This window comes from Aedes albopictus, chromosome 2 (assembly GCF_035046485.1).
Source record: "Aedes albopictus strain Foshan chromosome 2, AalbF5, whole genome shotgun sequence".
In the NCBI taxonomy this organism is placed as follows: domain Eukaryota; kingdom Metazoa; phylum Arthropoda; class Insecta; order Diptera; family Culicidae; genus Aedes; species Aedes albopictus.
Window position 1 is genome coordinate 286,220,013 of NC_085137.1, and position 12,323 is coordinate 286,232,335.

Below are 12,323 nucleotides of genomic sequence, written 5' to 3' on the forward strand. Positions count from 1 at the left end.
ATATATTTGTAGATAATTTGGAGATGCCGGGGCCCGTGGCGCAGTGGTCCACACGTTCGCTTCATAAGCGGATGGTTATGGGTTCGATCCCAGCCCCGGCACTTGCAATTTTTCGTCAGTTGCTCTTCCCCCCGAGAGCGGCTGACATCTGGCCCTCTTCGGAGCATCTAGCTCTAACGGTCCTGGAATTTGGATATCGGCGAACCGCAACCTCATAATGGCCAATCCCAATTGGACTGGAAACGAAATAGCAGCCACACATCAGCAGGGTAGAAAAGTGAAGCAGCACAAAGGCACCAGTTCAATTTTGACGAATTAGAATAGAATACATTTAGGTGCTGTACAAAGTGTGAGTGCAGCGTCCAATTGGAATTGCTCACTTAGTGACCTAGTGGACAAATGAGCTGTAAATTAGGTTAAGTGACTAAGAATAAAAAAGAAATTTGGATGTTTAAATAATATATAAAAAGGGAAATATGCAACAACATAATATAATAATCAATTTCTGGAGATAATTGACGTTTCACGATTTGGCACACTGTCCTTTCCAAGATTGTGGCTAAAACTAGAGGTATGTCAAAAATAAAGCAACGATTGCAGTGCATGAGTAAAAGTTTCACACTTCTCGAGATCCAAAAATTACACACAGTTTATCCTATGAAACTTTCTCAATTTTCTCAACATTTTTTTTACAAATCACCGAGGAAATCAAGAGATTTTTTTCAATTCTTAACGAAAATTACACGCAGAAAAAAGCATGGTAAAATCAAAAATATTTCAGGTAAAATCAAATAAATTGTCAATTTGTTCAGGCAACAAGAATAAAACTATTTGGAGCAAATCGAACGTCACATTTGAAGCAAATTCAATCCATTTTTGAAACACACAATTTGTTGAAGAAAAATGTGAAGTATGAGTGGGATGATAATTGTCAAAAACCGTTTGAAATTGGAAAACGATCGTTACTAACAGCTAATTTTTTGGAGTTGTATGACCCAACAAAACCTGTTGTCATTGTTTCAGACGCTTCTAGCTACGGACTTGGTGGTGTTATTGCCCATGAAATAGAAGGCGTTGAAAACCCAGTCTGTTTCACGTCATTTTCCTTGAATTCTGCTCAAAAATCTTACCCCATACTGCATTTAGAGGCTTTAGCGTTAGTGTGCACAATAAAAAAAAAAGTTCCATAAATATCTCTACGGTCAACACTTCAAAGTTTTCACGGATCTTAAGCCGTTGGTGGGAATATTTGGGAAAGAAGGTAAGAATTCTATTTTTGTGACTCGACCACAACGTTTCGTTATGGAGTTGTCAAATTACAACTTTACAACTTTACGATTACATACAGACCTTCAGGAAAAATGGGAAATGCGGACTTTTGCTCCCGTTTTCCATTAGATCAACCGACACCTAATGGATATGATGTTGAATATATTAGAAGTATTAATTTTTCTAATAAAGTCCCTATAGATCACCGTTCAGTTGCGGCGGAGACTAAAAAAGATGAGTTTCTTCAAAGGATCATTTTGTATATGCAACATGGATGGGCAGAACGAGTAGATGTTACAAAAATAAAAGAAATTAATTATTAGAAAGTATTAACACATCACGATACGTGGAACCTTATAAATGCACAAATAAGAGACATCACAAGTTGACGCAACACAACACATAACATAAATGTGCCATGTTATCCAGATGGATAACATCTTCCGATCACAGGATGACGAGGTTTCATTTATTGGTTTGGGTCCATCAATCATCCTGGCATTGTATTTTAGTTGGCATTATGCCTTTTAGTTCACAGCATTTGTTGCTGTGTTCATAGCTTGGTTTTGTCTAGGAAAACTAATCCTAATCGAGCATCCCGTTTCGGGTTTCGATACTAGAGCTCTATCACTTGAAGTCTGTGTCAGGGAAAGGTTTACGTCTCTAGTATTTAATCGCGGCCCGAAATGGCCTGAATGTTGGCAATCGAAATAGGATTGCACTTCATTGGCCTCTATCCTGCCAGAACCCTATAAATGTTAATTAATACTAGGGGAATATTGACAAGTTAAAATTCAACATGTAACACAAAGGACGCAAGAATATTAAACTTTGAACACATTAAACAATTATTCTGTCTTATTAATGTAACAAATATTTATACCCGTAACACAATCCAACGTTTGAGCAAGAATTTTTCGTGAATCGTTCACCGATTTACGAAAAATTCAGCTCCCATATGCTTCATATCCTTCATAACAATAGTGTTAAGGCCATACACTTAACACTACGATAAAGATAAATAACTTAACCTAAACTCAAAACGAAACCAAAACGAGTTTTGCTACCCGAAAGCCACAGTGCTTTCCAGAAACGTAGCGATGAACAGGACTAACAAGTCCCCAAAAAACACCTCAACTCAAAAAAGATTTATGTTACCCGAAAGCCAAACTGCTCTCCAGATTTTGCAGCGAATAAATCTTACCTCAACTAAACTTTACTTTTATGGACGAGCTCTGGTCCACAAAAATAAAATGGCCTTAAAACTGTAGTTATAATCCATCCAACTAGCTTTCATTTGCATACACGGGGTTTTTTAGTTGGGCGCCATGTTACAAAAATAAAAGAAATTATTACAAAGGATTAACACATCACGATACGTGGAACCTTATAAATGCACAAATAAGAGACATCACAAGTTGACGCAACACAACACATAACATAAATGTGCCCTGTTATCCAGATGGATAACATCTTCCGATCACAGAATGACGAGGTTTCATTTATTGGTTTGGGTCCATCAATCATCCTGGCATTGTATTTTAGTTGGCATTATGCCTTTTAGTTCACAGCATTTGTTGCTGTGTTCATAGCTTGGTTTTGTCTAGGAAAACTAATCCTAATCGGGCATCCCGTTTCGGGTTTCGATACTAGAGCTCTATCACTTGAAGTCTGTGTCAGGGAAAGGTTTACGTCTCTAGTATTTAATCGCGGCCCGAAATGGCCTGAATGTTGGCAATCGAAATAGGATTGCACTTCATTGGCCTCTATCCTGCCAGAACCCTATAAATGTTAATTAATACTAGGGGAATATTGACAAGTTAAAATTCAACATGTAACACAAAGGACGCAAGAATATTAAACTTTGAACACATTAAACAATTATTCTGTCTTATTAATGTAACAAATATTTATACCCGTAACATAGAAAGGCAATTTATGAACGTTTTTGCTAACCAGCTTGACTTGGAAGTAGTGGATGAATGTCTGATGTATCAAGAGCGTGTTGTTATACCAAAGAAATTGCAAAGCGACGTTCTTAAGTTACTTCATGGTAATCATAATGGTATTGTTAAGATGAAACAGTTAGCTCGTCGCACTGTGTATTGATTTGGCATAAATAGAGATATAGAAGAATTTGTAACGCACTGTGAGGTATGCGGCTGTATGGCTATAGTACCTAAACAGAAGATCACGTCTAAATGGACTCCTTCGACGAGACCATTTAGCAGAATACATGTTGACTTCTTTTTCTTCTCGGGCCATTCATTTTTACTCTTTGTGGATAGCTTTTCTAAATTGAAGTAGAATGGATGAGGAAAGGAACGGATTGTCCAAAAGTGATTACAAAGTTAGTTGCTTTTTTGCACGCTTTGGATTACCCGATTGCTTAGTATCGGACGGGGGTCCTCCATTTAATTCTCATTCATTTGTAAGTTTTGTAAGGCCGGTCTCATTCGCTGACTGATTAGAAACGTGAAAAGTATTGTTTTATTCTCCTAGCCAGAAACTCCGGATCGCGTACATTTCAACCAGCATTTCAAACGATCCGATTTGAACAGAAGATTCATTTGATGCTTTTCAATTGGGTATTGGACCGTTGTACTTCGAAATAATCAAGAAATACAACGTAACGGGACACCATCGAAAAAAATGACGAATTTTGACCGAACGTCAAGAAATTTGCTATTTTCTAGAAGTCGTTTTCAATGTTTCAGGTACTATTAGAAAAATATAAGTAATTATCTTCATTTTGGGCAGCCAAAGGCTGAAAGTCTCTTATTCATTTTGTTGCAAAAAGAATCATAATCGACAGCAGGATCCCGGAAATATCGTTCACTGAAGTTCTGCGTCATTTTGCGCCGAAAGAAGTTGGACGAGTTCAAAGTTACCCTACAAAAATCATAAATTTGTGAATAACTTTGTTATTTCAAAAGCTAGCGTTTTTTTTATTTTCAGCAAAAACATGATTTTTTACATTTTTAACAACTTTGTAGAAGACGCAAAAATGTTAAAAATCCCGTTGAAAAGTTATGATGAAATATATGATTTCTAGGGGTCATGCACATACAACGCAATATAGCTCGTAAAGTATGAGATTTAGCATTATGTCGTCTTTGACAAAGTGGTTCAAAATTGCATTTAATATTCAAGGACAAGGTATTTGGAGTACATAGCTCAAATTTTCTAGAGCACCGTTTTTAGAACCGTTGAACGGATATGGCTGAAAATGCATCATACTGATTGATCAGTAGTTGTCAACAGCGTGATGCATTTTCATCCAGATCCATTCAACGGTTCTAAAAAACGGTGCTCTAGAAATGTTGAGCTATGTACTCCAAATACCTTGTCCTTAAGATTTCGGCAAAACCAGGAGTGTCCATTTCGCCACGGGTGTCCATTATGCCTCGATGTCCCCTACCTACATTACGGGCTCCGTTAAAGATCGATCAAGTTTTAAACCCCCTCAAGTATTCATCAATCGGTTAATTCTACACCGATTCTTTATGTTAAAATACGCATTAATAAAAACAAAAAATATTCATCAATCAGCACGGGCCGCCTGATACCTTGGATTGGGGTTCCCTGTTTGGTGGACTTTCACCCCCGGAACAGGGCGTCCGTAGTGCTATTCTAAGCCGGCAGCTACGCGGGCATTGACGAATACTTAAGATCTTCTTCTTTATGGCTTTACGTCCCCACTGAGACTTGGCCTGCCTCACTTCAACTTAGTGTTCTTTGAGCACTTCCATAGTTATTAATTGAAGGGCTTTCTTTGCCTCCCATTGCATGAATTTGTGTATTGTGAGGCAAGCACAATGACACATTATGCCCAGGGAGTCGAGAAAATTGTCCCGACCGGAACAGGAATCGAACCCGCCATCTCCGGATTGGCGATCCATAGCCTTAACCACTAGGCTAACAGGAATACTTAAGACCCCAAGGGTCAAATATTTGAACGAAAAGAAACCAATGCTTAAAAATCTTGTTTGATTTTATCGCATTTTCATTAGTGTCAAACAGATATTTGGCCTGAAGTACACAGGGTCAAATATTTGACAAGGAAAGAACTCAAGAAACAACATCAGTTTGATACTAATGAAAATTCTATCAAGTCAAACAAGATGTTTGAGCATTGGCTTCTGTTTTGGACAGATATTTGACCCTGTGTACTAAAAGCTTTTGATCTTTAGTTCATTTCTTATCATATATTTCACCCTGTGCACTTGTAACCTTATAATTATACACATATTTTCAACAGTATGCAGAAATTTTGCATTTTATTGTAAAAAAACTTTTGGGTCTTATTTTAATAAAAACATTAAGACCACTAACTTCGATTCGCATTTGTCGATTTACATATAGATACGTGAGATTGAGTTCACAAGCAATGAAGTGCACTGTGGCTATAGAATTGATTTTGAACAAGTATACAAAACACGTACAGCAACAGTTCTTCCGAATAACACAATCATAGAAACTTATAGGTATAACGACTGTTTACCTTGCCCTATGTTCTGCCATAGGTATCAGATTTGAAGCGAAACTTTGCGTAATGGAGTTGGACGGCAAGCAGAGTATCGAAATTAAAATATATAATTTGGTATTCATCATACGGTAATTTGAAATTAACGTGTTTGTTATAGTACCAATTACTGGGCTTTATATTCTTCCATATTGATTGTGCAAAAACAACTCGTAGCTCCTCCCACCGTTGCAACTTAGCTCCGCCTTTTCGGATGGCCGATAGGGGGTAATGCCAATCATATCAGTGCTCGTGAGCGCATGGCCAGTGATATGGTACGACGAAGAATGGTTTGTTCGTTCTTTTTGCCCAAAGAGACTTTGGTTCGACTCAGTGCAACATAAACCACCGACCGGTATACGACGCGACCGCTGCTGTGTTTATTATTTTCTACCACATAAAAAGTAAGTGTATTTCAGAAGATTATTAATTGCTAGTGATAAATAAAAATGTCTCATGAAATGGAAGTGACTGTGCAACCGCCGGAAAGTATTGATATCGATCGCAATGCGCCATGCTCTGAAGCGAATAATTTCACCGGGAATATTACCGATGTGCAGTGCAGTAATTTTAGCTTTCGTAACAAATCTTCTAATAATGCAAGTTCGTTTCGAATTGAGGCCATATTGGCCAGTGCTAGTGATAGTAAAAATGAGTCCTCGAATGCTACAGTGAATAAGGATTACAAACTGGATGCTTTCTTGAATGACGAATCTTATTCAGGGTACGTATAGATAATTATTATGGGTGTTATGAAGGCATGATAAACAATTATAGAACATACAATCATAGACGTGCAGATTCATATTGAAGGGAGGAAGGGAGTCTGTCCAAATTCTACGCCATACAAAATCTTGATTTTTGGTATAGATAATTAAAAATGTATGCAAAATCTTGGTCATCTCAGGCTTCTATCCAAATCGTATAATTTTATTCAAATTAAAAAAAAAAACAAAAAGATTATTTTGCATAGTGGCTTCCCCCCCAATGCAGATAGGAAATTGTATTTCGCGACGGCCACTTTCTGAAGCATAAGCATAAGCATAATTTATTGTTGCGCAACTTGCGGGCTTCGTAGCCGTGCGATTAGGGCGTCAGTTGTCTGGCCGTTTCGTAAGACTCGGAGTGTGGGTTCGATTCCCGATCTAGTCGGTGCAAATTTGCCGTCTCCTCTGGACCACTGAGTATTCCGTGTGTTGTCCGTTGTCTCATGTTGTTAGTGATCGTTCAGTTTGTGCAACCTCTGGGTTGAAGACGGTGTAGAGTCTTTTAAGGAAAAATACTATAAACAAATTTGTGCGTATAAATTCTTACCAAAAATAATTTGATCCATCTTAAGAAATAGCCTTTCATGAACCCATTAAGTCCCTCATTTGAAAAATTGGATTTTTCAATCCCCCCCTCCTCCTTCTATTTCCTACCGTAAACCGGGGTCAAATTGATCTCCGGGTCGAAATTGATCAGCCGTTTTTCAGCTACATAAAGCATACTTTTAATGGGTTCCATTCATGTATCGTTATGATGGAATCCGATACTAAGTCCTATTTTTAAGGAAACTAAGTATGTAAAGCATGCTTTATCTAATGGAAAACCGTCTGATCAATTTCGACCCGAAGGTCAATTTGACCCCGGTTTACGGTACGGGCTTTTCTATACTTGATACATTGCTTGTCACACATTTGAGGACCCCACTCCCTCCTCCAAGCGTGACGAGTTTTAGACCAAATCTGTGCAAATGTTGGGATACTCCACCCCCGGCGAAGATTTTTGCGTTAATAACATCGTCACGAACATGAATTCGCATATGGGTCATATAATGTCGTAATTCTGCAAAGTGACGTAAGCGCCAATCAAAATTTCGACATTTTCTGGTATATTATATAGGGTATTGGTTCCCTTCTTAAGCATGTGGCTCCCATTTTCATCCTACGAAAAACAAAGAATTGAAGCGCTGTTTGTTTTGTTTCTTATTTTTGTATTTTTTGTTAGAAGTGAGCACCCATGAAAACAAAAAGAACGGAATCAATCGGTGCCGTAATCGCATGTTTTCGAATAGGATGAATATGGGAGCGTGAGATTAATGATGGAACACATACCCTATAATATCTAGTGTAAAAATAACACTGTACAATGTCTGCTGTATTAGAATGCAAGATCTAGTCGTAATCTATCATCTATGGAAAGTTAGAGGATGATCAAGAGTTTTATGCATAATAACCAAAAAATGGGCCAAAACTACCAATGTCCGCTGGAATCCGCTGGGATTCCGCTGGAATCCGCTGGGATTCCGCTGGAATCCGCTGGGATTTAGCTGGGTTTTAGCAGGAATCCGCTGGGATTCCGCTGGAATCCGCTGGGATTTAGCTGGGATTCCACTGGAAACCGCTGGGATTCCGCTGGAAACCGCTGGGATTCCGCTGGAATCCGCTGGGATTTAGCTGGGTTTAAGCTGGAATCCGCTGGGATTCCGCTGGAATCCGCTGGGATTTAGCTGGGATTCCGCTGGAATCCGCTGGGATTTCGCTGTAATTCGCTGGGATTCCGCTGGAATCCGCTGGGATTCCGCTGGAATCCGCTGGGATTCCGCTGGAATCCGCTGGGATTCCGCTGGAATCCGCTGGGATTCCGCTGGAATCCGCTGGGATTCCGCTGGAATCCGCTGGGATTCCGCTGGAATCCGCTGGGATTCCGCTGGAATCCGCTGGGATTCCGCTGGAATCCGCTGGGATTCCGCTGGAATCCGCTGGGATTCCGCTGGAATCCGCTGGGATTCCGCTGGAATCCGCTGGGATTCCGCTGGAATCCGCTGGGATTCCGCTGGAATCCGCTGGGATTCCGCTGGGATCCGCTGGGATTCCGCTGGAATCCGCTGGGATTCCGCTGGAATCCGCTGGGATTCCGCTGGAATCCGCTGGGATTCCGCTGGAATCCGCTGGGATTCCGCTGGAATCCGCTGGGATTCCGCTGGAATCCGCTGGGATTCCGCTGGAATCCGCTGGGATTCCGCTGGAATCCGCTGGGATTCCGCTGGAATCCGCTGGGATTCCGCTGGAATCCGCTGGGATTCCGCTGGAATCCGCTGGGATTCCGCTGGAATCCGCTGGGATTCCGCTGGAATCCGCTGGGATTCCGCTGGAATCCGCTGGGATTCCGCTGGAATCCGCTGGGATTCCGCTGGAATCCGCTGGGATTCCGCTGGAATCCGCTGGGATTCCGCTGGAATCCGCTGGGATTCCGCTGGAATCCGGTGGGATTCCGCTGGAATCCGCTGGGATTCCGCTGGAATCCGCTGGGATTCCGCTGGAATCCGCTGGGATTCCGCTGGAATCCGCTGGGATTCCGCTGGAATCCGCTGGGATTCCGCTGGAATCCGCTGGGATTCCGCTGGAATCCGCTGGGATTCCGTTGCAATCCGCTGGGATTCCGCTGCAATCCGCTGGGATTCCGCTGCAATCCGCTGGGATTCCGCTGCAATCAGTTGGGGTTCCGCTGGAATCCGCTAGGATTCCGCTGCAATCCGCTATGATTCCGCTGCAATCCGCTGGGATTCCGCAGCAATCCGCTGGGAATCCGCAGCAATCCGCTGGGTTTCCGCTGGGATTCCGCAGCAATCCGCTGGGTTTCCGCTGGAATCCGCTGGGATTCCGCTGGAATCCGCTGGGATTCCGCTGGAATCCGCTGGGATTCCGCTGGAATCCGCTGGGATTCCGCTGGAATCCGCTGGGATTCCGCTGGAATCCGCTGGGATTCCGCTGGAATCCGCTGGGATTCCGCTGGAATCCGCTGGGATTCCGCTGGAATCCGCTGGGATTCCGCTGGAATCCGCTGGGATTCCGCTGGAATCCGCTGGGATTCCGCTGGAATCCGCTGGGATTCCGCTGGAATCCGCTGGGATTCCGCTGGAATCCGCTGGGATTCCGCTGGAATCCGCTGGGATTCCGCTGGAATCCGCTGGGATTCCGCTGGAATCCGCTGGGATTCCGCTGGAATCCGCTGGGATTCCGCTGGAATCCGCTGGGATTCCGCTGGAATCCGCTGGGATTCCGCTGGAATCCGCTGGGATTCCGCTGGAATCCGCTGGGATTCCGCTGGAATCCGCTGGGATTCCGCTGGAATCCGCTGGGATTCCGCTGGAATCCGCTGGGATTCCGCTGGAATCCGCTGGGATTCCGTTGCAATCCGCTGGGATTCCGCTGCAATCCGCTGGGATTCCGCTGCAATCCGCTGGGATTCCGCTGCAATCAGTTGGGGTTCCGCTGGAATCCGCTAGGATTCCGCTGCAATCCGCTATGATTCCGCTGCAATCCGCTGGGATTCCGCAGCAATCCGCTGGGAATCCGCAGCAATCCGCTGGGTTTCCGCTGGAATCCGCTGGGATTCCGCTGGAATCCGCTGGGATTCCGCTGGAATCCGCTGGGATTCCGCTGGAATCCGCTGGGATTCCGCTGGAATCCGCTGGGATTCCGCTGGAATCCGCTGGGATTCCGTTGCAATCCGCTGGGATTCCGCTGCAATCCGCTGGGATTCCGCTGCAATCCGCTGGGATTCCGCTGCAATCAGTTGGGGTTCCGCTGGAATCCGCTAGGATTCCGCTGCAATCCGCTATGATTCCGCTGCAATCCGCTGGGATTCCGCAGCAATCCGCTGGGAATCCGCAGCAATCCGCTGGGATTCCGCTGGAATCCGCTGGGATTCCGCTGGAATCCGCTGGGATTCCGCTGGAATCCGCTGGGATTCCGCTGGAATCCGCTGGGATTCCGCTGGAATCCGCTGGGATTCCGCTGGAATCCGCTGGGATTCCGCTGGAATCCGCTGGGATTCCGCTGGAATCCGCTGGGATTCCGCTGGAATCCGCTGGGATTCCGCTGGAATCCGCTGGGATTCCGCTGGAATCCGCTGGGATTCCGCTGGAATCCGCTGGGATTCCGCTGGAATCCGCTGGGATTCCGCTGGGATCCGCTGGGATTCCGCTGGAATCCGCTGGGATTCCGCTGGAATCCGCTGGGATTCCGCTGGAATCCGCTGGGATTCCGCTGGAATCCGCTGGGATTCCGCTGGAATCCGCTGGGATTCCGCTGGAATCCGCTGGGATTCCGCTGGAATCCGCTGGGATTCCGCTGGAATCCGCTGGGATTCCGCTGGAATCCGCTGGGATTCCGCTGGAATCCGCTGGGATTCCGCTGGAATCCGCTGGGATTCCGCTGGAATCCGCTGGGATTCCGCTGGAATCCGCTGGGATTCCGCTGGAATCCGCTGGGATTCCGCTGGAATCCGCTGGGATTCCGCTGGAATCCGCTGGGATTCCGCTGGAATCCGCTGGGATTCCGCTGGAATCCGCTGGGATTCCGCTGGAATCCGCTGGGATTCCGCTGGAATCCGCTGGGATTCCGCTGGAATCCGCTGGGATTCCGCTGGAATCCGCTGGGATTCCGTTGCAATCCGCTGGGATTCCGCTGCAATCCGCTGGGATTCCGCTGCAATCCGCTGGGATTCCGCTGCAATCAGTTGGGGTTCCGCTGGAATCCGCTAGGATTCCGCTGCAATCCGCTATGATTCCGCTGCAATCCGCTGGGATTCCGCAGCAATCCGCTGGGAATCCGCAGCAATCCGCTGGGTTTCCGCTGGGATTCCGCAGCAATCCGCTGGGTTTCCGCTGGAATCCGCTGGGATTCCGCTGGAATCCGCTGGGATTCCGTTGAAATCCGCTGGGATTCCGCTGGAATCCGCTGGGATTCCGCTGGAATCCGCTGGGATTCCGCTGGAATCCGCTGGGATTCCGCTGGAATCCGCTGGGATTCCGCTGGAATCCGCTGGGATTCCGCTGGAATCCGCTGGGATTCCGCTGGAATCCGCTGGGAATCCGCTGGGATTCCGCTGCAATCCGCTGGGATTCCGCTGCAATCAGTTGGGGTTCCGCTGGAATCCGCTAGGATTCCGCTGCAATCCGCTATGATTCCGCTGCAATCCGCTGGGATTCCGCAGCAATCCGCTGGGAATCCGCAGCAATCCGCTGGGTTTCCGCTGGGATTCCGCAGCAATCCGCTGGGTTTCCGCTGGAATCCGCTGGGATTCCGCTGGAATCCGCTGGGATTCCGTTGAAATCCGCTGGGATTCCGCTGGAATCCGCTGGGATTCCGCTGGAATCCGCTGGGATTCCGCTGGAATCCGCTGGGATTCCGCTGGAATCCGCTGGGATTCCGCTGGAATCCGCTGGGATTCCGCTGGAATCCGCTGGGATTCCGCTGGAATCCGCTGGGATTCCGCTGGAATCCGCTGGGAATCCGCTGGGATTCCGCTGGAATCCGCTGGGATTCCGCTGGAATCCGCTGGGATTCCGCTGGAATCCGCTGGGATTCCGCTGGAATCCGCTGGGATTCCGCTGGAATCCGCTGGAATCCGCTGGGATTCCGCTGGAATCCGCTGGGATTCCGCTGGAATCCGCTGGGATTCCGCTGGAATCCGCTGGAATTCCGCTGGAATCCCAGCGGATTCCAGCGGAATCCCAGCGGATTCCAGCGGAATCCCAGCG

At 45.9% G+C, this 12,323-nt stretch overlaps 1 protein-coding gene across 2 annotated transcripts in view; it reads left to right on the forward strand.

The window, feature by feature from the left end:
* Positions 1-5,940: 5,940 nt before the first annotated feature.
* LOC115266573 (homeobox protein Hox-C3a-like) overlaps positions 5,941-12,323 on the forward strand; it is a 68,999-nt gene continuing 62,616 nt past the window's right edge. Inside the window, exon 1 of one of the 2 annotated variants that reach the window (XM_062852014.1) lies at positions 5,941-6,198. In XM_062852014.1, coding sequence (XP_062707998.1) covers positions 6,026-6,198 — 173 coding nt within the window. In that variant the 5' untranslated portion in view covers positions 5,941-6,025. Of the gene's footprint in view, positions 6,519-12,323 lie in introns of both variants that reach the window. The other variant, XM_029872936.2, reaches the window with a different exon arrangement.